The sequence below is a fragment of the Pantherophis guttatus genome, chromosome 1 (assembly GCF_059756535.1).
Source record: "Pantherophis guttatus breed Tessera chromosome 1, ASM5975653v1, whole genome shotgun sequence".
Classification (NCBI taxonomy): Eukaryota; Metazoa; Chordata; class Lepidosauria; order Squamata; family Colubridae; genus Pantherophis; species Pantherophis guttatus.
In genome coordinates, this window is record NC_142063.1 from 176215112 (window position 1) to 176242602 (window position 27491).

Sequence of the window (27491 nt, forward strand, 5' to 3'; positions counted from 1 at the left end):
GTTTGGGCACACCATAAACTGTTTGAGCCCAGACTGTGCTCCATGCAGATTTCTCTTTGCAGAGCATCCACACAGAAAGAATTCTCTGAAGCACAGAATTCTCTACTTTGGGAACTACTATTAATTCCTACTCCTAAGCCCCAGGATAACATAACTAACCTAAAGTTATTATAGCAAAACATAGCTGATTCTCCTGGCATCTGTGTAAATCCTTTAAGAAATCCACACTCAGATTTGTGCTAATTAGAAGCTTTCATTCATGTGGCATTTGACTTCCTTGTTCATGAGGAAAGGACAAGTCAAAGTCAACCTTTGGCGATTTCCTAGGCATAGCCTGTAGTTTTCTGGGGCAGAATTTGGGAGCAGCTTCCTGTTCCCTTCTTCTAGGCTGTTTTCAGATTCTTTTAATTCCCAAATGGTCTCCTGTGAAAATCAGGATGAGGCCTGGCAAGGTTTGCAAGTGGAGCCCTGGCTCTTCTTTAATTGAAAACAGCCACATTAAATTTTAATCAAACCAAATCAAATTTGCTTTCCTTATTTTAAATTGTTCTTTTTGTTTTTACTGTTGGAACAAAAGTGTGTCCTATAAAAAAACTAACAGGATTATTTTATAATGCCAATCTTGACAAACTACTTTGAAATACTTTCCTTTGCACAATTAATCAAATTGTAAATTGGGAAATTCCAATTTCTAAAAACCATCAGAGGTTTTTAAACTGAAAAGAAACTCCATAACAATTGTTCGTGATAAATCAATTAAGAGTTCCTTTCCTGGTACCTCAACATTGGTTATTTTTCATTTGTGAATTCTAATTAATTTTTTTCAGCAAATTCATGTCCTCTCTTTAAAATCCAATATTAGATTTCATATGCAGCAAAATTTTAAATGTTAATCATGCCAAAAATATATTTCAAATTTTTTATAAGACTGATGAATTCAAATATATCTCACCCTGTTCATTTTGATCACAGTTCTTATAGTAATACTTAACACTCTTCTAATAAACACACTACACTGTTTTATAAGAAATATTAAATATCATTACAGCCCTTGCTGTAGACAGTATAGCATAAAATACTTTTGGGGAGAGATTATGTCTTTTCTTTTTTGTGATGAATGCAAAATGAATAAGAAATTTCTGAAACTGAAACAGAAAAAGTAACGTATATAACTCCTTTAACATTCTGTACACAGGCTAAATTTTATATATTTCCATAGGAAATAATAAAGGAAAGGATTATTATTTTACTGAAGATGGCCTCCCAAATGTGATGAGGCTGCAAGAGACCATGTTTTTTTACTAACTGTCTAGGTATATATAATTTTAACATGTAATAGATCACTGTGGCTTGTTTAACCTGTGTATGAATTTATTTGTCATGGTAATAACTTTTGAATGGCTTTTTGTTGACTTCTGCCAGGCTTAAAATATTTCAGCTTTTACCATTTTAGCTTTTTCTTAAAATTCCTCTTCCATTATGATTGATGCAGGAACATAGAGGCACAATGAAAATAATCATGAAAAGTATTGTATAGGATCAGGGTGAAATATACTTGTGTGTGGGTTCATGAACTTTTCTGTTCCTAAAATTTCTTTTTAAATTATTTGAAAGACAAGTGACCTTTCTAAACAGCCTTTAAGATAGAAAAGTAGGTCAGCAACTGGGTGCAAGAGATCTTCAGAAATGAGATAGGAGAAGCAAAGGGACACCTACAATCTACTTCTAATTCAAGATGCCCAAATTCAAACTGGACTAATTCAAGTGCTCAGAAAAACAACAGAATATTCATTTGAAATGTATTCATTCATAATCTTCAAATGGTAACCACTTTAATCTCCACCAAAAATAGGTTAAGATCATTAATCAGATTGACCAACTGACTCTCTGGATAACAGAGTTCCTGATTTTGCTTTGTTTTACATTGTACAAGTGACCATGAAAATCATAAAATGTCAATGGGCACCATCCAACATCCAGAAGGTTCCCAAACCTCCAGATAAAGTTTTTTGGGATTCATGGGGAATGGCAGAGGGAAGGGGAAACACTTCTGTTGGAGGACAAAACATAACCCATAATTTCTGGCAAGCAACTGTGAACAGAACTGTTTGCTCTGGCACTTCCTGCCATGAAATTCTTCTCTGATATTAATACTAGCCGTGTAGTTTATAATTTTTGGCTTGTATTTATTTTAGACAAATTTGTTACTTAAATCTTTATTGCTATTGCGAGAAGCAACAGTCTGGCTTTAGGAACCGTGTTTTGGACACAGAATGTACAAGCTAAACATGTTTTCTGAAGGAAAAGTTAAAGCAAAATTACTTTAATTTCTATCATGTACTGAACTGCATAGGATGGTTGCCTGCCATTCCCATTTTGTACCGAAAGAGAATAACATACCATTTAGTTTTTCAACTCCTTTTTAGAAACCAATTCGCTAACTTTTTTTATTCTTGAATGTGTTGAATGAAATATGTAAAACTAAAGACAGCAAATGGTTTGTTTCGAGAGGCAACCTGAGGCAGTAACCTATGGTGCTGAAGATATTTTAAACTGCAACTTCTAGCAACCCCTTCCCTTTGCTGTACTATAGTTCAGCAACATCTGCAGGGTCACAGAATCCTTTCCTCATAATCTTCTAGTCAGAAAAGGTATGGTTTTTAATCTATCCTCTTTGTAATTTTACAGCCAGATGTGCAAATATCTAAATATGTAGAAAAATGTGAGGTAGTCACTGATTTTATTAAAAAACCCAACTAACCCAACTAACCAATATAGTTGAGAGGGAAAAGATTGATAAAATTAAATATTATAAATCCAGATCATATATTCAGAGCTATATAATCAAGAGAAGTTTAAACAGCCTTAATATTTCTAACCTAGTAATTCACTGTAGTCTTCATTTGCTAATATGATCAGGGGAGTAACTAAAACCTGAAATTATTTTTCAGGCAAGTAATCAGCCTGTGCATAATCTAAGGCTCCTGGTTTGATTCATCTTAATTTGAAAAAAAAGAAGTTCTTCTATTTAATAAGAAATCATTATTTATGACTATGACGTGTGTGTGTATGTGTGTGGGGGGGGGGTTTCTGCATGCTGTAGTTTTAAATATGTGCTGGGGAGAGATATTTTTGCACAAAATATATATTTCTTTCCCTATGTGTGTGTAGAAAAGGTGGCAATGGTAAAGTAGCTCTACAGTGTCTGCATATCCTTATATAGTTAAATTAGTTATCAATTTGTAGGCTGCCTCAGTCTTTAGGCAGCTCTAGCCAGCTTTTTCAGGATACAGATCTCCTGACTGAAGACCTTAGTTTATTCAGTTTCTTAATGCTTCATACTACCCCCCCCAAAAAATGAAAAAATATAAGTATTTCATAGTTCAAATGCATTTGTAATGAGCATATTTGAGATTCTAAAGCAGCAAAACCTGCTAGATAAATATTCACATCTATATTTCTAAACTAAGAATATTTACTAGGAAATAAACTCCTCCTGAACTAAGTGAAGCTTACTTTTGAGTAAACATATCCAGACTCCAATTGTTAATCACCCAAACAACTTTAAAAAATATACAGACCTATAGGAAGCTGGGAAATGAATGACATAAAAGCATCCTAGCAAAATTCTTTCTTTTTTAAAAGTGCATATCGGGATAAGTAAAATAACATTTTATGTTTTCAGATTTCCTGGAGGATGTCACATCCCGTGAAAAATCAAATCTCAGTTATGTGATTTAGTATTTAAATATAAACAATTCATTTACATTCCAGACAACCAATACCTTATAAGAAAGAACCTCACCTCAGGAAATAACTTCCAAGCAAACCTTGATATTTATTGGTGCTCCTAAATCTATAGAATATATTTAGTCTTAAGTGAAGCCTCTCCCTAAGCACACCCCTTTTGCTAGAATGTTTTGCAAAATAAGAATTTAATTTCTCATCCTGAACAAAACTTTAGCTACAGATTTAAAGGGGCTTTATTCTTTTGAAATTATTGTTCTCTCCCAAAATGGCAATTTGTTAAGATGTCAGAGCACCTTGCTGAGTTCAGCATGTGAAAAAGTATATGAAAATTGTGACAGGAATGAACTCCCTTTCACTTTCCACTATGAAAGGGCAACATCCATTTTCATAGCAAAAACAATGAGCCAAACTACTCTCTGGTCCCTCCTTTCCTTTCTTCTCACCTCACCACTGGTGGTAAGGTTAGACTGGATCCCCAAAACAGCAACAACAAAAATAACAATAATTAAAAATAGCTGCAAGGAAGAGAATCAACGAGAAGAGCTGTGTCAACATCTGAGGAAAAGTGGGCTTGCAAGTGCAGTATTTCTTCATGTGCAGTATTTGTTTTTCTACTTCAGTGTCTCCTTTGGAAAAGAAGGCTTAGTGGAATGTATGTTCTCCTCGGACAATGTGGGAAGAGAACTCATATCGGTCCTGACTTCGGTATCCACAAATGTTGCACTCTAGGGGGTCCCGGTAGCCATGACACCCCATATGAATGGTGTACATGACATGGTCTAGGAAAAGAATTCGACAGTGTTCACACTTAAATGCCCTTATCTGCTCTCCTTCTCCATTGAAGACCTTATAGATATCCTTTAAAGAGCCCTTTGATGCTTTACTGACCTCCAAAGCCTTAGAGTCATCCTTCATGTAAGCTGGGCTTTGCTTTCGTTTGGGATTTAAGGCAAGGTTTCCTTGAAAGGACTGTTGGTCTTCGTGGCTGCTCTCCGAGTCAGAGGAATCGAGGCAGCTATTGCTTGGTGAAGCCTCTCTTTCTTGGGGATGACTCTTTGGTCTGATGAGGGAGAGAGGGCCATCCATGTTATTTTCATTGCTGTCAGTGGTTCCTCTGCTTACTGGTCTTTCTATCCTGCTAGGATTATAGACCTGAGCATAAGCTGAATTTATGACAGGTGCCACATCAGCAATTGTGCTTGGAGTGTGCTGCATCAATGGGTGAAGTCCCTCTGCCCCAAGGTAAGAGATTGCATTGTTGATTGCTTGGTCCATCATGTGAGTTTGCATCAGCTCAGCATCTCTCTCATATGGTAAGCTTGGATCAAAATGAATATCTGGATAACCGTATCTCATGAGCTTTTCACCTACATGAGAACAACAGTAAGAAGAAGAAAAATATCACTACTAAGATAAGAAATGATAGATCAACAATGCAAATTCATTGGCAGAAACTGATACATAAAATTTCACCTTAAAAAAACAAATTCTAGGAATGTTTACTCAAAAAGAAACTATATTCCATGGGATTTACCAACAAGTAATTGTGCAAGAGACTTTTGGCAGAATCTGAAGTATTTGCTAAATTAGCAATAATGGAATACAAATATAATAATTAGATTTTCATTTTTAAATTCCGTGATTTATTTAACTTTTATATTTTAAAATCCATAGGAGCTCCACAAACTGGAAAATTCCAATAATTTGTGTCAATTCAATTCAATTCACTTTGATGTGTTCTCACTTCAGATTTGCGTATTAGAATAAAATACATGTTACTTTCCAAATGTCAAATATATATACCTGCTGATTTACAGTATTTCTAAACAGTGACATAATTGGATTGCTATTTTCAAATAATACAGGGCACACAAAGTTTACATATTGAAAGAGTTAAAATTAATGTATCTTTCTTTTAAAATATGTTAGGTGAAAATCTATGTAAGATATAGAGTCCTCAAGCATTGAAGCAACTAAAATGAAGAAAAATGAGACATTCTACTACGGGTTTCTTAAATTTTGGTTCAAATGTTGATCTTTAAGAATAAACAACCATTTAAAACAACATGGACATTATGTATTCACAGATGACAAAATTTATTAGAATGACCAAAATATTATATATCAGAAATGAAAAATGTGTGGTTTACAAATCATACTTCTTCCCATGTTCAGTGCAGATTGTTCATTCAAGGTAACATCCTTACATTGCCAATTTCAGAACTAAGCTCAGTCATTTTGGATAATTTGAATTTGTCTGTATACGTCCAAATGTCCTGGCTATCTGAGCAAATCAAAAAATCAAGGAAGAAAGGCAAGGGCGGAATTTGAAGTTTAGGCCTTAAGAAGCCTTAAAGAAGGAGGTTAGAAGAGAGGAAAGAAGGAGATAGTAAAAGGATTGCATCAAAATAGGAATCAGATCAGGGGTGAAATGCTCCCGGTTCAGACCGGATCGCTCGATCCGGTAGAGATGGCGGCAGGTGGTTCGGAGAATTGGTAGCAAACATCCCTGCCCTCCCCCATGCCCAGCTGAGCTGCGCAATCATCAGAGGCCTTTTCTTTAATTTTTAAAAGCATTTTTTCTACAACCTCTTCAGCCGAAAAAATGCTTTTAAAAGTAAAAAAAAGCCTCTGATGATCATGCGGCTTAGCTGGGATCGTCAGAGGCTTTTAAAACCATTTTTTCTACAACCTCTTTGGCCAAAGAGGTTGTAGAAAAAATGGTTTTAAAAATAAAAAAAAAAAGTTGGCCACACCCACCCAGTCATATTACCCCCCCCACCAAGCCACGCCCACAGAACCAGTAGTAACAAATTTTACATTTCACCACTGAACCAGATGGTTATAATTTTTCCCTTTATCCTCTAGGTGACTTTTGCAAGGATGCTGACCTTCATTCTCATAATAATAGAATAACACTCAACCCTGATATGATCCTGCATGAAGGAAACTGGATCAGGTATGTATGACTGAAGGAGGAGCAAAATCTATTCTGTACTATCCTGAAGAAATATTCAATGTAACAGCAATATAGGTCTGAGAAGCAGGAGGACTTAAATTATAAAAACAACATTTAAAACAATCCAAAACATATACAACATGCATAAATACATCCATATTTTTATGGTAATAACTACAAGTTTTATATGGAATATAGAGATTTATTGCTTACTCTCTACTCATATCCTCATTGTGATTGCAGAATCAATCTAGGATCGAAGATGGTAAGGGATTAAATGTATTTAATTTAATTTAAGGGATTTCAGTAATTTATGCTAACAAACACTTTCATGTCCAATTCAAGATACTATAATTATTCTGATAACTGGTTTGGGGGTTATTATGGTCCGATGGAGAGAAGACCACTTATTTGTCACTGATGGATACTATCTAGTAAGATATGAGCTGGCAATGACTGGCACCTATTACAATCATCTGTTTCAGGGGTAGGTTCTACTTACCTTTACTACCAGTTCGCAACGGGACCGCATGCATGCGCAGAAGCTTCTGCACATGTGCAGAAGCATTTTGGTGACGTTGGGGTCGGTGGGCGGGGCCTCCCACTGGTTTTACTACTGGTTCTATAGAACCGGTGCGAACTGGGGGCAACCCACCACTGGTCTGCTTCCAGAGATTTATAAAATCCAAGGATTCTTGCTGGCCCTGGGTGATTTTCCAGGCAACTTAGCTGACAATTCCCTTAAGACCATGGTTACATAATTTAATGATGAGAGGAGAGGGGCTACTGATTAAAATTACCACTTCAGAGCACTACCTCTGATTCTAAATTCCACTCTGAATACTACTTAGTTTTTCATGCATTCTGAACAATGAAACAAGACTGTATTCAGCTAAAATGAAGACAAAGTAAATGTTATATTTCTAGTTACAAGTTACCTTCCTTTAGTGGTAGCAGTGCTGTGAAAAAGCTATAAAGCTTGTTCAGGGCCATATTTAAGTGGTTATCCATTGGTTAATAAAACACCATGCTATATATATAGTTTGAGAGTTAATATGTTCATAATCCATGACAGTTTAGATGCCATAGTTATTACAGGATCTATAGAGACTATATCTGTCAGAATTTGTAACCGCCACCTACTGTAATTACTTATTTATTTACATGTCTTTGTATACCAGCCAGTTGTCAAGACTCTTGGTGAAATCTGTGAATGAGTTAAGTTGCTTGTAATGGTTGGGGGTGATTACTTGTTCTATAAATTTTTGCTTATCGTTACTGGCAGTACCTAGCAGGAAGACTCAAACTGATGGGTCTGGAAAGGAATTAATGCCTTATAAGAGGGGGATATGCTTCCAGTATGAAAGATGTTGCAGTGTAACCTCTCTTTAAGAAGTCCTGTATGGACACTAAATCTTGAACAATGACAATTCACTTGCAAATTCTGTTGTTTTTTTGGACAATGTAATTAATTGGCTAGCTACAATGGAGGAAGTTTATTATCTAGGCCAGTGGTTCTCAACTTTCCTAATTTAATACAGTTCCTCATGTAGTGGTGACCCCCAACCAGGGGTGGGTTCTAAATTTTTTTACTACCGGTTCTGTGAGCGTGGCTTATTTTGTGGGCGTAGCTTGGAGGTCATGTGACTGGGTGGGCATGGCTAGCTGGTCATGTGACCGGGTGGCCATGGCTATGGAGTAGGGACTACTCAGAGGGCTGAAAAAAGTCATTTCTGACAAGTCCTCGCACTTTTGACTGGTCTTCACACTTATGACTATCCTCACATTTATGCCCGTGCAGCATTCTTAACAATCATGTCACTCATTTCACAATTGCTTCTCTTCACCATGGTGACAAGATAGGGCAAAAATGTAAAATGTGAGGACAGTCGTAAATTCGAGGACTGGTCAAAAGTGCGAGGACCAGTCAGAAATAACTTTTTCAGCCCTCTAAGTAGTCCATATGCATAAAAGGATACAGCAATAGAGAGGGATGAAGGAAGGGAAGGGAAATTAGAGTAGGAGTGAGGGTAAGAGAGAGAGGAAGAGAGGAGGAGAAGGAGAAACGAAGAGGAAGTAGGGAGGAGAAGAAGAGGGGGAGGAAGAGAAAGTAAGAAGGAAAGAAAAGAAAAGAGAGAGGTGGTAGGTTTGAGGAGAAAGATTGCTGTACAATAAAAAAGATGAAAGGGAAGAAAGCCAACCCCAAACAAATATAAAGATATTAAGATAAAGAATGAATTGTTAAACTTTAAAGAATAAAAGAGAACAAATATGAATAAATAACAATAATTAGAAACACACATACAAACATACAATGTATTTTCTTTGAACAGAGTATTTGGCCGGTTCACAAATTTAAACAGTGTTTAGTCATTTCAATTAAATTTACAATTTCTATATTTCCTTTTTGCCATATTTATTCCTCATCTATTTATCTAAAAAACCAATATTACCCTTCATCCTCATCTCTAATCTTAATCAAATTCAATTTTTCCCTTCTATTCTATATTATACCCCTTCCCATTGTCATCTATTTTTATATCCATCCTCACATTGGTTAATTATGTAATATTACAGTTGTTTAATATAAATTCAACATTTTAATATAAATCAATTAGTTATATAACTACCTTTTTTGTATATTAATCAATATGAACATGAATATTCCACTTATTTCCATGCAATCCAATTTCTTACAAATCAGTTAATCATATTTACCAATAATAATAAACCAAATAATTTCCCCCATATATTCCTCCAAACCACAACTTAACCATTTCTGCTTTCAACACAATATACAATTAATAGTATCTCAATTATTCGAATTCCCTAGTTAAATAGAGCTTTTTTTCTTTTGTGTTTTAATATCTTGAACTCTCCACTTTTTCCCTAAATTTCCCATTGTTTGCACCTACCTTTTTTGGTGAGGAAAAAGAAAAGAAATCTGCCTGCCTAATTTTCCAACGTTGTAGCAACAGCAAAGCCAACAGCCTGCTTTACTTTCAGTTTCGTTTTTCAGCATAGCTAGGGGGAAAAAATTGCTCCAGCACTCTTTGCAAACAAGCAGCAGAGCCCTGAGCAAAACAGCTGAGAGCAAATCAGCTGAGAGTCAGGAGCCGATATTCTGAAGCTCCGCGGGCCAATAAAATTACAAAAAAACACCGAACCATTTGTTAAATTGCTGGTTTGCCCACACCTCGCCCACCACTATTTATTGGCAATAAATGGTGCGGAGGGGCGGGGCAAGGGGCGGGGCGGAACTGGCAGAATCCCACCACTGGCTATAGGGCGGCCCTTTGAAGCCCCGCGGCAAGAATTTAAACAGTTTTTCTTCCTCTAGCCATCAGCTGGGACTCAGGGGGCATCAATAGATTGAGAGTGGGTGGGGTAAGCGAACAGCCGGCGATCCAACAGAGCAGAGAGTGAGGGTGAGTGAAGGCGTGGGGGGGGGCAAGAGAGGGCTTTGGCGACCCCTGTGAAATGGCCGTTCGACCCCCAAAGGAATCGCGACCCCCAGGTTGAGAACCGCTGATCTAGGCAAATTTTATTGATCAGTGCTTCATTGATAAAAGCCTTGGTTGCTCTAATATTCTTTGCTAAGTGAAAGATGGGAGGAATATTACTGAAAATCCAGTAGCTTGCTGGACCACCCTGTGATTAAGGAACTGGAAGTGCGGTATTTCAGTAATTCGGTTTCTATTTAAAGCAGTGGTCCCCAACCTTTTCATCGCCGCGGCCCGCTGAGCGCGCGCAGGGGTGGGGCCACGGCCCAGGAGCCTTTGCGCAGGCCCATTGCGCACGGCCCAGGAGCCTTTGCGCAGGCCCATTGCGCACGGCCCAGGAGCTTTTGCGCAGGCCCATTGCGCACGGCCCAGGAGCTTTTGCGCAGGCCCATTGCGCACGGCCCAGGAGCCTTTGCGCTGAAGCGTTCCTGTCCCCCGGCCGCTGCGCGGCCCGGTGCCAGGTACTCCACGGCCCGGCACCGGTCCGCGGACCGGGGGTTGGGGACCACTGATTTAAAGGATTGCTACCAGAAGTGGTATTAGGAAACTTTTGTTCCAGATTCTCTTCTTCCTGTTGTTTAGCTTCTACACAAGAAGTTAGGGATTGCTTTTAACAAATAGAAAAGGAATGCTTTTCATGACAAACAAAATGATTAAAAAACTAATAATATAAAAGAAGTTACTATAGGTTATCAGTTGGAGTTCTCAAACTCACTGTCATTGATTGATTGATTCAATTTGTAAGGTTGCCTAATTCTACAAATAATAAAAAGTAAAGTAAGAGCAATGAAAAGAAAGAAACCTGCACTGTGGAAATTTAAAAGATTTAAAACATTACAGCATTTAACATAACATACAAGTTGCTCTTGTTCAAGGCTTGCTAGAAAATCCACATTTTAACATTTTTTCTAAAGGGTTGGCCCACTGGTGGATTGTTATTCCAGAGGGCAGGAGTCACCATTCAGAATCAGAGAGAAGGCACAGCTCCAGGGTCGCATATGATGACATGTTTTTGTTTTTTTAAGGGACTCAGAGCATATAAATAATGCAAATATTATAGAATGGGGAGAAATAGTTTGAAACATGCAGCCCTATAAAATCAAGCCCCTAAACCATAAATAGCTTTATAGGTGACAATGAACATCTTGAATTGCACCTAGAGGCCTTCCTGAAATCAATGCAGCTTGTGAACGGATGTTTGCTGTTTTGTTTTATGGTTTTATTCTGTAATATTACATAGTTCTCTTTTCATATGATTTCATAATCATACTCTGCAATTCTTAAATGTTGTGGGGGAAAGGACATTAAACATTTTATATATTTATACAATAACATTTGTAGTCAATCACATAACAAATTACAAGGACATTATTTTGCATATTTTCATATAAATTCAATTAAAGAGCACTTGGAATGGATTTGCCTGCTTACTTTTTCCAATGGTATACAATTCTACAAAGAATTATGGTGGTTTCATGGATTGGCAATTGCAAATTATTCAATGAATGAATGATTTATAGTCTTTGATTATAGATGACTGCTCATTTCATGATTATGAACTGACACTCCATTGATGTAATGGAAAGACTGATTAATATTATTTTGAATGGTCAAGATTTAATTACATTTTCAAAAAAATCAATATATGCTGTGTATATATACGGTATGCATGATATGCCTTACATATCTTACCTGCCATATATTTTGTTTTGTTGTATGTACAAAAAGAAAAAATAAATATTTTAGAAGATTATACAGTATTACCCTATTGATTTTTCTGTTATTTTATTTATTTATGACTACAAATTATATGCCCCTCCATTTTTGCAAAGACTTTCAGAAGTTTACAGCTTTTAGTTGGGGTAGCTTGATCTTACATATCTCAAAATACCTTTTTAAAGAGCCATGTTTCTACAGCTCTATGGAAGTACAATAAGTGAGGTCTCGATATTTGGGGACAAGATGTTCCAAAGAGGATTTATCGCTAAGAAAGGTTGAATCTGAGATCATGAAACCTTAGCAAACCCACTCTCCCAGATCTTATTGGAGAGGCTGATTCAACATATTGGAGAGGCTGATTCAACATTTAGAAAATGATCATGGTGACACCCATAGCCTAAGCCATGCAGGGCTTGAATTGTATCCTGAGGCTAATTGGCAGCCACTGCAATTCCTATAGTAATGCAATTAAAGAAGTGAAGCTCAGGACACCTACCCATAACTCCCTGAACTACTGCATAGTGCATTACTGCATAGTGAAACTTTTAAATGGTCTTCATTGCAGCCCCATGGAGACTGTACGGCAGTCATTCCATTGTGAAATGCCAAGGCCTTGCATGATTTTAAGTAAAGGCCCCTGATTCAGGGAAGTCCACAACTACTACATATGATGTTTAACTGTCAAAGGTTCTGATGACCAAAATCTCTACTTGCTGTTCAAACAGGATCCAGGAGTTTAGGACTCCCAAGCTTTGGGTCAAATGTAGACCATCTGTCGAGAGCCCTCGACACCTCGCTGGGTAGCAGCGATCCCGACCTCCGCTTCCTGGACGCACAGCCTGGGCTCGTTCGCTAGTCGCGGCAAAGGACGGGGTGGGATTGGCGGCAACGCATATTCACTGTGGTGAAGGGGGGTGTTGGCTCCAGGCTCTCAGGCGGCCGGTCACCCTGCGGCCGGGATAGGGATACTTCTGTGCGCCCTCCGCTCCTGCGGAGCCATGGCGCATGCGCTGTGGCCGCCCGACCCAGAAGGGTGTTTCCTTTACCGGCGCGATAGTTTAAAAGGCGTTGGAAGGCAGCCGCTCCCAACGCCGACTTTTTGCATATCGCATTAATGTCAACTGCCGCTATCGTTGTGACCTGACTGGATTAAAGACTTCATGCATCCAAGACCCGGCATTCGAGTCGTCTTTCCCTCTCGGGGTAACCAACGTGCGGGGGTTTGACAGGGAAGTCGGCGTTCCCTTTTCGTCCGGTACGAGCGACTGGTGCGTGCTGAGCATGGCGGAAGGCATGACAGTCGGTCTACCGGGAATAGACAATGCAGCAGAGACCCTTACGACAGGCCCCACGACCGACGGCCAGGAGGAGGCGGAGGAGCCAATGGTTCGGCCCAAGGAGAAGTTGCAGCAGCCGGGGGCGGTGGACCCAGACGCGGCTGGTCCCAGCACCGGACGGCTCGAAAAGGGGGAATGGTGGCAAAGCCCCACGATTGCTGAGGCCAGACAGCTGACGCCCCTGACCAGCGAGCCCTCCTTCCAGGGGTGGAGGGAGAGGCGATGGCTGGAGGAGGAGGACTCTGAGAGAAGCCATTCTACAGGGCTGGGGGCTTCTACCTTGGACATACTGCATGAGAAGTTTGGCAAGGCAAGCTTTAGAGACGCCCATTCATGGCAGCCGTGGGTGCCCGCACAGGACACATGGCAGGGGCGGGGGGAGGCCCGGAGTAGTGCTGACTCCCGCTTCCGTTTAGCTAGCCCAAAACTTCGGCTCGACAGCAGGGGCCCTTCGCTTCCTGCGCCCCAGTCCTCGCAAGGGGGGGATCAGTTAGCTCCCCGGCGACGGGGACAACCCCAGGGGGACCTCCGTGGTCAGCCAGGGCAGCCCCAAGCGGGAACCGCCTTCAGAACCGACCAAGATGCCCGGGTCGGGGCCCCAGTTCCTATGTGGGCACCTGGAGTAGGCCAACCCCATCATCGCTTCTGGGGCCCTCCCCCTTTACAGGCGACCTTTGATGGAAGTGCGGACAGAGTGTCCCTGTTTCTAAGCCAAGTCCTGAGCTACATGGACCTGTATGGCCACTTGTTCCCGTCACAGTGGGCCATCGTGGTCTCTATTACTTCCGTGCTGATGGGTGAAGCAGCGGATTGGGTCGCTGACCTCCATAGCGACCATGCCAACGAACTAACTGACGTGGGGCTTTTCCTGGAGGCATTGCGATCACGCTTCGAGGACCAGTCAAGAACACAGTTGTTAGAAGGGGAGCTAGTAGCTTTGAGGCAGGGTGGACGCCCTGCAAGGCAGTACGTCAAGGAATTCCGTACTGTAGCCGGACGTCTACGAGCGTGGCCTGAATGGCTGTTAGTGCACCAATTCCGGTTAGGCTTGGATAGAGACCTAAGGCAGGCCTGTGTGTATCGGGGATTGGGCCCTAAGTTGTCAGACTGGTTCCATGCAGCAGTGGATCTAGATGTTGGATTGCGAGAATTCCGTACCCGGGGCGTGACTAACTACCCCCTACCGTCCCGGCGTAATGTAGACAAGCTGCCAGGGGCCCCAGTGGCCAGTGCGTCTCCCCCTCGCTCTCTGGTACCGGTTGGGCGGGGTTCGATCCGGTGTTTTCGTTGTAACCAGTTAGGGCATCGAGCAGCAGAATGCCCTGTACCAGCAGCACCACCCACCAAAAGCACGCCAACGGTGGCCAGGGGCCGGGAACGGGCTCGTTCGTCGTCAGATTGGTCCAGACCAACAATGCCAACCGTATCTCGAGCCCCTCGAATGGAGACGGAGAGACCCCGTGAGCAGGACGCCACTCAGGGGGTCTCAGAAAGCAGCGATGATGACGCTCCTGTTGACTCTATGGTGAGTGATCCGATACAGCCCTTCGTTATACCTGTTGTACTTAGGCACCCTCACACCCGGAAGACAGTCCAACAGGGCGCATTGATAGATTCTGGGTGTACTCGATGTCTCATCCGAGAAACCATAGCCAAGGAGCTGGGTCTCCGCATACTAAAGCTACCCACTCCCATCTGCTTTGAACAAATGGACGGTTCTTTACTGGGTGGGAAACCGGCAACCAGGGTCACTGAAGCGGTCATACTGGGCATTGGGGAGCATTGGGAGACCATTCGCTTTGTGGTCGTTGACACGATGGTAGAACCCGTAATTTTGGGCCTCGCGTGGTTAGACAAATGGAGGCCCACGATATGGTGGGAAGGGGGGTTTTGACGGATTCGACTGACTGTGGGTCCGGAACCAGAGCCGGAGGCACAAGCGGACCACGGAGGACCGCAGGTGGGGGGTTTAGTAGGTTTAGCCCCAACAACATATCCGGATGTGTATAAAGATCTCGAAGCAGTCTTTAAAGAGGAGGAGTGCGAGGTGTTGCCGCCCCACAGACCCACCGACTGCGCTATAGAGTTAAAACCAGGGGTCACCCTACCCAAACCACGTATGTATGCGATGACGAGGCCTGAGTTGGAGGAATTGAGACTTTACATTGACAAAAACCTAGCCAGAGGTTTTATTCAACCCAGCCATTCCTGTTTGGCCGCACCTGTATTGTTCAGGGAAAAGAAGGACAGGGGCCTACGTCTATGTGTGGATTTTTGTGGTCTGAACGCTGTCTGTGTCGAGCATTTATACCCCCTTCCGTTAATGAAAGATCTCCTGGCTACTCTGTCTACTGGGAGGGTGTTTACGAAACTGGATCTTCGCGAGGCCTATTATAGAGTACGAATAAGGCCTGGTGACGAGTGGAAGACAACATTTAATTGCCCGCTGGGAAGCTATAAATTCCGGGTTATGCCTTTTGGCTTACAAGGCGCCCCAGCTGTTTTTATGCAGGTGATAAATGAGGTACTACATGAACATCTATATCGGGGAGTCCTCGTTTACCTCAATGATATCCTCATTTACACCAAAACAATGGAGGAACACATCGCGTTAGTGCGACAGGTGTTATCCAAACTGCTTCATGCGAAGTTGTTTGTTAAATTATCAAAGTGTGAGTTCCACCGCAGGAAACTCGACTATCTAGGGTATCGCATTTCAGAGGCTGGAGTAGAGATGGATCCAAAAAAGGTGAGCACGGTTTTAGAGTGGCAACCACCCACAACCCGGAAACAACTACAAAGTTTTCTTGGATTCGCCAATTTCTACCGGCAATTCATCCCTGCTTTTGCACACATAGCTCTCCCGTTAACTGACTTATTGCGCACAAAAGCGTCAGGGGTGAAGGCAAGGCAAGGGCAGGTGCTCTGCTGGACTCCAGACTGTCAAAGAGCCATTGAGGCATTAAAAACGTTATTCGCACAGGCGCCTATCTTGCGACACCCGAACCCCGCTTTACCGTATGTGGTACAAGCAGATGCCAGTGACGTAGCAGTTGGCGCGATATTACTACAGAAAACCCCTGAAGGGGGGTTACTTCCATGTGCCTATACGTCACCCAAATTTTCCGTCACTGAAAGGCGTTGGGCGATCTGGGAAAAGGAGGCTTTTGCAGTGCAGTGGGCCTTACTTACATGGCGACATTTATTAGAGGGCAGTGGTATTGCGTTCGAGGTATGGACGGACCATAAAAATCTGGAGGCCTTGCAGAATCCCAGACGGTTGTCCCCGAAACAAGTTCGGTGGGCACAATACTTCCAATGCTTTGACTTCCGATTGCGATATGTTCCGGGAGGACGGAACTTTCTAGCAGATGCACTGTCCCGTTTACCACAATACGACAGTAAAAGGGAAGAGGTGGTACAAGCAATACTACCAGGGAACCAAAGAGCTTGTCAGATGTTCTATACTGGTTTGGACTCCACGTGGAAGGAGGAGCTGCAAAAGCAATTAGCTACTGATCCTTGGGTGACAGAACATAAACAAGCAACAACCCAACGGGATGGGTTTATCTGGGCGGGGGATAAGCTGTATATTCCCGAGGCTTTACGACAATCCGTTTTGCACAGGTGCCATGATACTAAAGCAGCTGGACACTTTGGCATGCAAAAAACCTTACACCTGGTGCGCCGTCAGTTCTGGTGGCCACGATTTAGAAAGGACGTCGAACAATATGTAAAGAGTTGCAAAATATGTGCTATGGCAAAACCCCGTACGGGAAAACCTCTTGGCCTCCTACAACCCGTAGCGGAACCCACACAACCCTGGGATGAGATCGCCATGGATTTCATCGTCGATCTCCCAGAGAGTAATGGTCACACAGTAATATGGACTGTGGTGGACCTCTTTTCGAAACAGGCCCACTTTATTCCGTGTCATGGACTGCTTTCAGCTCGTAGGTTAGCCAGATTGTTCATATGGCATATCTATCGGTTACATGGGGCTCCTCAACGTATCATATCAGACAGGGGGGTTCAGTTTACCTCGAAATTCTGGTGTATGTTCGTGAAATTGATAGGGTCATCACAGGGCCTGAGCTCCGGATTCCATCCGTGTACTAATGGAGCAGCGGAAAGAGCGAATGCGCTAGTAGAGAGGTATCTACGATGCTACATGTCATACCAGCAGTCTGATTGGTCTGAGCTACTCCCGTTTGCAGAAATAGCGTACAACAATGCGGTTCATGGTAGTATTGGGTATACCCCGTTCCAGATCGTATCAGGTAAAGAGTTTCCCGCCATACCTGAGTTGGACGTCCAGAAACAGATGCAGCTAGCACCAGATAAATGGGCTACGCACATCTGGAAACAGTGGCCACATATACGAACGGCTCTAGACAAAGCAACAGAAACATACAAACGCCAAGCGGATAAAAAAAGGGCTGATCACAAACCGTTCGTAGTGGGGGATCAAGTCTTTTTATCCACAAAATACCTCAAACCACGTACCCCTAGTAAAAAGTTAGGCCCGAAATATCTAGGTCCTTTTCCTGTCGTACGAGTTATTAACCCTGTAACTGTGGAACTGAAATTACCACCATTGTTGGGTAAGGTTCACCCTGTATTCCATAGTAGCCTGTTGAGACCACTCAAAGCTTTTCGAGACACTTTACCCAGGCCTGGCCAGTAGAAGGGAATCACTACGAAATAGAGGACCTCTTAGATTCCCGATATAGGAGAGGCAGGATACAATACCTGGTGAAATGGAAAGGGTATCCGTTCGAAGATGCCTCGTGGATCAGGGCTGATAATATACGAGCTAATATACGCGCTTCCATACCCGCTACCCACATAGACCCGGGCCATAGGGGGAGGGCGTCTATTCTCAACATCGCTGTTAATACTTCTGTTTCTATGTTCCAGGAGCAGCCCTGATAGGGGGAGCCGCCTGTCGAGAGCCCTCGACACCTCGCCGGGTAGCAGCGATCCCGACCTCCGCTTCCTGGATGCACAGCCTAGGCTCGTTCGCTAGTCGCGGCAAAGGACGGGGTGGGATTGGCGGCAACGCATATTCACTGTGGTGAAGGGGGGTGTTGGCTCCAGGCTCTCAGGCGGCCGGTCACCCTGCGGCCGGGATAGGGATACTTCTGTGCGCCCTTCGCTCCCGCGGAGCCATGGCGCATGCGCTGTGGCCGCCCGACCCGGAAGGGTGTTTCCTTTACCGGCGCGATAGTTTAAAAGGCGTTGGAAGGCAGCCGCTCCCAATGCCGACTTTTTGCATATCGCATTAATGTCAACTGCCGCTATCGTTGTGACCTGACTGGATTAAAGACTTCATGCATCCAAGACCCAGCATTCGAGTCGTCTTTCCTTCTCGGGGTAACCAACGTGCGGGGGTTTGACACCATCACTGGACACAAATCCACAGCCTTGGTAGGATTTAGTCTAACTCTGTTTCTCTCTATCAATACCTAAGGCACCAGGTCAGAACCTCCATCATACAGTATCTCTTGCCTATCCCAGACTGGAGACAGATAATTTAAAACTAATTTTTATTTAAAACCTGATAGATTCCCAATATCTCACTGGTATTTTACTAAGAAATATGCTTACATAGCTAATTCTTCATCTGCCTTTAAGTATGAATATAACTACAAAATATAAATATGAATAAAGCTATAGTTAATTTTAATATGTGATCTGAAGAAATGTAAACAGTATTTATTCATTGGATGTGGTCACACTGAATGAAGAGTTATTTTATTTTCTCAGATTCTAGAGGATTATATTTTGAATCTAAGGCAGGACTGTCAAACTCCCGGCCTGCGAGCCAAATGCATCACACGCTGGCCATGCCCACATCCGGTTTAGTGAAGGGGGAGGGAAAGTCCTGATACATCACGTGATGCCACTGTGACAATGTTTGACACCCCTGATCTAAGGTTTTATTTTTAATTTTTTCAGCTTTTCTCTGAAGCATGCCATTGTTACTCCCTTTCCTGAAAATTCAACTGTAAGAATACAATGTTGTTTTAGTTTAATCTGAGAGTAAAGGTCAATCTCTAGATTAAGAAGACATAGTTTTTCAGCTTTCTCTATACTAGAGTATAATCTTTTTCTACCTTTTCTGAAAAGGTAGAACTATTGTCTTTTGTTGAGATCTTTGCTCAAATTATCATCCTATCCACACAGAATAGAATTAGCTTTCTTTACAGATGTTACGCAATTTAATATGTGATTAGGCATACATCGAAAAGATAAATATATTCTTGCATAATTTCTGAAAAGGAAACACATATTTTCATAATTATTGCATTGTGCAAATATTTTAACTATTGCAAATGAAGCAAGTTTGTTCTGTTGTTATTTTTCCAATATACATTTCTGTATTTCTCTAAGAAATAATGATGGATTTTATCCTCATTTTTTTGTCTTTCTGATCTTATTCTGCTGGCACAGGTAGGAATAGCTGAAGCTTCTAATAAGACAACACTGAATCCAGAAAATACAACTCTGAATCCAGAAAATACAACTCTAAACCATCATAATAGGTCAATTTATTCTTCAAAGTAAAGCTTTCATAAACAAGGAAGAATAAATATTTATTAATTATGGGGATTACTGCCAATATATTGATTTATTACATGCCATTCAGTGTTAGAATCAGAATCCAATAACATTTTAAAAGAGGATCAGGCTGAATATGTTTAGATTTCTTATGAAATAGAACTCTTTCTGCAAGGTAACATTTTTTGGGAAAAGCAGCCAAATGGAGCTGCCCTGTTTCTATTTATTTTACTGGTCACCCAGGAGCTCTTTTGATCACTAGGGCCAATACAAAGCTTTCAAGTGAATGCTAGGATTGCTTACAAGCTTCTAACCTATATCCAGGGTCTCAAGTGAGATGAGGGACTCCTATAGCAAACCCAGGGCCCACGTGGAGAAACTCTAAGCCCTAACCCTGCTGCCTCCTTCACAGTTGCAGCAGCCTCACCCAGGACTCTTCATCTAAGCTTCAGAGAATTTTGGCTTGGTTTACTTTTTTTTTTTTTTTTTGTCCCCTGAGAATTTAAAAATTCAGCCATCCTGAGAGTTTTTCATTTATTTTCCAGCATGCAATTCATTCAGCTGGATTTCCTTCTTGTTCCCTGACTGCTTGAAACCCCTATAGGACATACAAAATTATGAGCTGTACCTCTTGACATATTCACTTCCCACAGCTGATTTTGTAATAAGAGAAACCAACGTTTACAAGGCAAGTCCAATAATACTTAGATTAGAATACTTCTATTGTGGTTTAGGTAGACTAAAGAAAAATATTCTTTCAACAGTATGTCTGTTTTAAATAGCATTGTATAATATAGCATAGGATAGAGTAAGAGTGTTAAATATTAATGCTAATTTAAAGAAATCCCTTCTAATATAATGTGAACAAATGTTCTACTCTGAACAATCTGTCATACTTTTTTTACCACCAGACTTTCAAGCTGGCACATATTCCTAGGATCTAAAATCATGCTTTTTTTAAATTAAAAAGTGAATGATTGATGTTCACCAGTTCCTGGGGGCCAAAAATTATATTCCACAGTATTGTTGCTATGGCCATTTTAAGTTTCTAGACCTTCTTGGTTTACCTTATCTCCCCCTCCCCCAGCTGATTTATGCCCATACTGAAATTGCCAATGGGAGCATTCAAGTTTAGGATTTAATCATAGGCTACCCTTTTTGCTACAAACAACAAAAGTGCTCATCTGAAGCTTACCCACAAACTTCTGTGGGGTGGAGCTTTTACGCTTTCCCATGTTGCTTGTCAGCTTCTCTATAACAGCAGGTCTTTCAAAAGGCACCAGAGTAACATTGTTGTCCATCCCAGCTTCTTGCTCCTTACAATCTTCCATAGTAGAGACTACATAAAACCAAAAAGCCAAATCAGAAAGATCTAACTACACTTCCAAGAAATGTTTAATTGATAAATAGAATGATCAACATGGTAAACTTTGCAAACTATAATTTATCAACATGTGCCATTAAAAGCACGAGAGTCATTCAGCAATGATCTTCTCCTTAGGTTGGGGACCTATGATTTTCCTTCCAGGGTCTGAAGGAAAAAATGTCAGGGTAGGGAAAACAATTGCACTGATTCTCCTAGCAAAAAGGCAGGGAAGAGGAAGATTTAGGAATGTTACTAACAGATGGTGACCACAGATATGAGGATATGTTTCTCTAAGTAATTGTATAAGCCAAGAATCTGCAAGACCTTTAGATAAAAACATACATTATTCTCCAATATATTAACTCTCATGAATCAATAAAAAGTTAAGTAGTCTGATATGAAACACATTATAATGGCAACATTTCAAAATAGTACTAACTTTATTACCAAAAACGAAGCTAAAAAATAGTCTTCTATGTTTAGGAATATGCTGATTTCCATATTTTATTTCTAAACTGGCTCTGCTTTTCTCATAATCCAGTGTGATGCCAAAGCATACACAATATTGTTCTCTCCAACCAAGGAAAGCTGAGAGTCCTAAGAAACCCTATTTTTGAAGATTAATAAATGAAGGCTTACATGACGCAATCTACATCAAAGCATGAAGGGAAGGGAAGTTACTGAAGGAGAAAAAAGAAAGACTGTAAGTATATCATCTTTTCTTCCCAGGGTAAAATGAAAATGTTTATATCCCTATTCTCAGGACAGATCCAAAAGGAGGTGAAGGGGTGGATGTGGGAAGTCAATACTGGCAGCTTCTGCTCATCATACTATCCCTATACTTTCTGTTGAATGCCTACGTACAATATTTATTCTCTACAAGCACTATTTTTACAAACACTTTGCTCCTTCAGGTAACACCTAAAAAGTTTGGAAATTAACTGGATTGATGCTTAAATCTTACCAGGGCAACTGCAGCAGGACAGGCTGTCCCCTCCACCTGAGGAAAGCACGTGAGTTGTGGCTGTCCTCCAGGAGCATAATGTGATGCTCAAGAGGAATGCTTGTGGGATCTGCCCCACAGCCTATCTTGAACTGTGTGGGGAAAGTCAATTCTCAGATGAGTGGAATTGATTAAATCAAGGTGATATATAAGCTTTATTATGTCATTAAAATGTTTATTACCTCCTTAACACAATTCCACAGATTTGCAATGGGAAATGCTTTTCCTTTTTGGTGTTTGGCATTCCTACACTGCCCTGTCATCTTCATTTATGAGAGAAGTTTTCTTCCCTGTTTTATTGCATCATTGTCTTAGCCCCCGTTTTGGCTTCCAAAGGAAAATAGGCACAGGAAATAACCTGAGCTCTGTTACCTATACTAACTTGAGATCTTTTATCTATGAATATCTATGCTTACATCATCTATTGCTTATGCATTGTCTCTCCCACATTTATGAGTGTATAAATATAAGTGTATCCCTTTGTTGGATGGAGTCTCTCTCAATATTCTTTGGAGGAAGTCCCACCAGCATGTGAAGCTTTCAAGAAGAGACTGGACTGCCATCTGCCAAAAATGGTGTAGGGTCTGCTTGGGCAGGGGGTTGGACTACAAGGTCCCTTCTGTTAATCTGTAACACTGTAGTAAACCTTGATTATTTGCTTTGGGTCCTGCATTTGATTCCACAACTGTTTCTCAAATAGTGTAGGTTAATCTAGATCTGATCACTGGACCATGAACCGTTGTGTTATGTTATATCATCTCACTGAGAAACATTATAACTTGCTTAAATGTATCTTTTATATTGCTTTTATAAGTTGAAATGTAGCTTTTGATTCAATAGCTTGGAAAAGACTCTGGAGGAAATTAGCTGCCCCTCTCATTGAGTGATGTCTCCTTAAACTATATCACTACATATCACTACCATCCAGTCAAGAGTAACTACCTAGGCAATTTACTGTATTTTCCGGTGTATAAAACGACTTTTTAACACATGAAAATCTTCTCAAAAGTCGGGGGTCGTCTTATACGCCGGGTGTCGTTCTCCTGTAACCAGGCAGACCAGCCCGAAAGGCTCTGACGAGCCTTAAATGGCTCTGGCGATCCAAGCTCTGATGATCCCAGCTTTGCCTGCTAATCAGGCAACTCAGCTGGGATCGCCAGAGCCATGTAAAAGGAAAAAACTTTCCTTTGACATGGCTCTGGCGATCCAAGCTCTGACGATCCCAGCTGCGTTGCCTGCTAATCAGGCAACGCAGCTGGGATCGCCAGAGCCAGGAAAAAACTTTTTTCCTTTTACATGGCTCTGGTGATCCAAGCTCTGATGATCCCAGCTTTGTCTGCTAATCAGGCAACGCAGCTGGGATCACCAGAGCCATGTAAAAGAAAAAAACTTTTTTCCTTTGCTCTGGCGATCCAAGCTCTGACAATCCCAGCTGAGTTGCCTGCTAATCAGGCAACGCAGCTGGGATCGCCAGAGCCATGTAAAAGGAAAAAAGTTTTCCCCCTCCAGCTTGCTTACCTTAGCTGCTAGTCGCAACGCTTGCCTTGCTTCACTTGCCTGAATCCATTCCATCAGCAAGCCACTCCCTGCCTGCAATCAAGCAGGCAGGGAGTTGTGGACTTCAACTCCCAGAATTTCTCAGCCAGCAAAACAAAGCTGGCTGAGGAATTCTGGGAGCTGAAGTCTACAAGTCTTAAAGTTGCCAAGGTTGGAGACCCCTGTTCTATTGGGTAAGTATTTTTCCCCTTTGGGAGCTTTAAAAAAAATAGTTAATTGGGGTTTTTTTTAGTTGTTCTTTTTTAGACCTAGCCATTTAAAGTTTAGGAAGTTTTAAATTTAGTTTTCATATAAAAATAAAAATAAAATAAAATAATATTTGTGCAGCTTTCTGAGATTTAGTGTGTTTCTGTAGTGTTTCACTGTAACTACACAAACACACAAAATCTCACAAAGCTGTATGTGGAATTTTGTGTGTGTAAAGTGTGAAAGTTGTTTTTTTGGGCTTTTTGTGGCTGTGTGAGGTTCCTGCTTGTTGCAGGGGCCATTTTGGGTCTAGCACAGCTGCTTTTACATTGTGGGTGAGCCAGTTGTGTTGTGTTGTGTGTGTGTAAAGTGTGAAAGTTGTTTTTTGGGGCTTTTTGTGGCTGTGTGAGGTTCCTGCTTGTTGCAGGGGCCATTTTGGGTCTAGCACAGCTGCTTTTACATTGTGGGTGAGCCAGTTGATGTTTTTTAATTTTTATTTGGTATGCATTGGAAGAGGGGTAGTCTTATATGGCGAATATAGCCCAAACCCTATATTTTAACAGGAAAAGTCGGGGGTTGTCTTATACGCCCAGTTGTCTTATACGCCGGAAAATACGGTAATTGAACCTATCACTTCTTATAAGCTGTTAAATTAGGATGTATATTTGCCCCAGTGTTCACTTTTATATTAATGAAATCACTAAGGTTTTGGCCAAGTCAAAACACTATCCTCCATCCCTTGTCCATTGGCATATTTCTATTCTTCAAAAAGGGAAATAGTAAGAAAAAGAAACTTCATGAATGAAGGCAAAAAGTAACTTCCTCCTTCATCCCCAGCAAGTATACTCAAAATTTTATCACTGTCTCTTAAAATACAACCAAGTACAAGTCCATTTCATACTTTGCACCATTTCTACAAACTTATCTCTATATCTTTAGTTCTCCTTATTAATTGGCAAAAGGGCAGTAAAATAAACGAAAATATCTAACAAAATGTATATAAACTCCCTATTCATTTAATCTAAATGCCCTTCATCCCTCTTTTAATTATCAAAATCTAATTCCACTTAATATTTAAGCATTACTGTACAAAAAATTAAAAATTATTAAAATTACCTGAAAAAACTCACTGAATCCTCCATAGGAAAGCCACACTTGCCCACATTCAGATACAAAGGCTGAACTTGCATCATGAACATGCCCATTATATATCTGATGGTGATCAAATCTCCAAGCTCCCTTAGTAGGTTTAATTGTTCTTATGATTATTAGATTACTGCTCTTCTATGAGATTAATTCTCACAAACCTCTAAGAAGGTTGTAAAATTTATTAATAGCCAAGGGTTATTTTATGTAATTTTCTATAATTCTTTTTTTTTAATTCACCATGTTTGCTGTATGTTACCTTTATGATTGGTTTTGGGCAATAAATAAATAAACAATCATGAGCCCAAAACATTAAAAGCAATGTTATTTAAAGATAATCAAGGTGGAAGTTATATGAATTTATATTCCAGAAGATAGGAACCATAACAAGAAGCCAGTTAAAAAGTGCCCATGGTGTATAATCATACAACATGGGCAGAAACTATTTTTTTCTAACTTATCAACATCTTTCTGATTTATTTTTATTATTATTTTTGTCTTCCAGAGTATTAGCTGTCCTAGCAAAAATTTGGGTCATGTGCAGACTTGATATAGATTTCTTTCATTCTTTCATTCTGTCATCCAAGTCATTATTAAAAATGCTGAAGACTATCAGGCTGCAGTATTTCCTTGAGTTTGATAACTACTCTTTCAGTATACGTTTAGGCCAGGGGAAGGTCAATCCAGCCCATATTATGGATCACAAAGTCATGGAAGTTATTTATGAAACATTTTGCTGAAATCAAAATGCATTATTACTACTACTACTACTACTACTACTACTACAACAATTAGATAACTAATTAAGAAGAAAAATGAAATAATAGTTAAACAAGACTTATTTTTGATAAATAGGGACTAATCACTGCATGATATTACTGGGGCTTACAAATGAACTAATGGATTATTTGATTACTTATTTATTGAGTAATTGATTTATGATTTAGAATCTTCCCAGTAACACCATAAGATTAATTGATCTTTAATCTGATGGAATTTTACCTGTTCACTGGGATTTCTCAAAAAACAAAAACAAAACTTAAACATAAGGATTTGGCCAGATCATAACCAAATTCCTTCAATACTATAGGACAATGATGGCTAACCTTTTTGCCATCGCATGCCAAGAGCAGGTGGGTGGGTGGTTCACATGCACACATGCCCACATTCATAATTCTATGCACTCTGCCCCTGCGCATGCGCACGCACTCCCCCACTCTCCCTCGCTCCTGACACACGATGGCCCGGTGGGCCTGGTAGGCCCATTTTTCTCTCTCCCCAGGCTCCAGACCCTTTCTAGGAGTTTGGGGAGGGCAAAAACGACCTTCCCCACCACCCCAGAGTCCCTACGGAGGCTGGAAACGGTCCATTTGCCGATTTCCGGTCCCACCCACGGAGCAGAGCTCGCGTGCCCACCAATATGGCTACGCATGTCACCTGTGGCACGCGTGCCATAGGTTTGCCACCACGGCTATAAGATATAATTTATTTGGTCTTGAAGACATAAACTCTTTCAAGGTAACTATGAAATTGTCTCATATTTTTATAAGTATTAATTTACTATCCTGCCTATTCCATTATTACTAAATGTAAAACATTATAAAAGGGTGGAGTAAATATCCAAGTTTAACTGAAAAGGTAAACAAATAATTAGAATGGATGAATAGTATTCTAGTTTATTAGTGTTTTGTTTTGAAAAGAAAAGCAATTAAGGAAGGCTTCAAATAGATTTGGAAAAAATGATATAAAGATTTAAATGTTAGACACAGTTTAACTTTGTTTGCCTGACCTAGCCACTGTTCCATTCAAAGAGAAAAAAATGTTAATGATATAATGATCCAAATGGGAGATAAAGAAAAAGGAACCATGATGCCTTCTGTATGACCTGATTGAACCAGGATAAATTATATTTATGTAAGAAAAGTGGAATATGTCATTCTATTCTAACAACGGCAGAAAGTAGTTACAATTGTCCAATTCTGAGTCGAAAAATAGTGATAAAGCAAAATTGATTAACATATCTCTCCCTACTCCCATTGCTGTTCTGATTGAACAAACAACACAATTGATTTTTTAATTTTATACAAATCTAGTCATGAATAATAACTATTTTATACTTAATCTGACAATGGAATATTATACTTGGGGGTGGCGGGGGCTTCAGATCAATTTTTGACTCATTGTGATTGCCTGAGCTAGTCCCTGCAATTTTCTTGGCCAGCAGTGGTTTGCCCTTGTCTGCTTCCTAGTGATGGAAGTGAATGACTGGCCTGAGGTCACCCAGCTGGCTTCTCCCTACTGGGACAACTCAGTCTCCCAGTCAGTGGTGAGATTCAGCCAGTTCATAACTGTTCGAGTGAACTGGTTGTTAAATTACCCTCCCCCCCCCCACACACTATCA

The 27491-nt window shown here is 40.8% G+C and overlaps 1 protein-coding gene across 7 annotated transcripts in view; it reads right to left on the reverse strand.

Moving 5' to 3' along the window:
* Positions 1 to 550: 550 nt before the first annotated feature.
* The window catches only part of IKZF2 (IKAROS family zinc finger 2), a 159698-nt gene continuing 132757 nt past the window's right edge, over positions 551 to 27491 (reverse strand). For 4 of the 7 annotated variants that reach the window (XM_087882180.1, XM_060688179.2, XM_060688178.2 and 1 more), the window contains 2 exons: positions 21028 to 21171; positions 1100 to 5117 (listed from right to left, as the gene is read on the reverse strand). In XM_087882180.1, coding sequence (XP_087738306.1) covers positions 4393 to 5117; positions 21028 to 21171 — 869 coding nt within the window. In that variant the 3' untranslated portion in view covers positions 1100 to 4392. Of the gene's footprint in view, positions 5118 to 21027; positions 21172 to 27491 lie in introns of all 7 variants that reach the window. The other 3 variants (XM_087882181.1, XM_060688181.2, XM_060688180.2) reach the window with 2 other exon arrangements.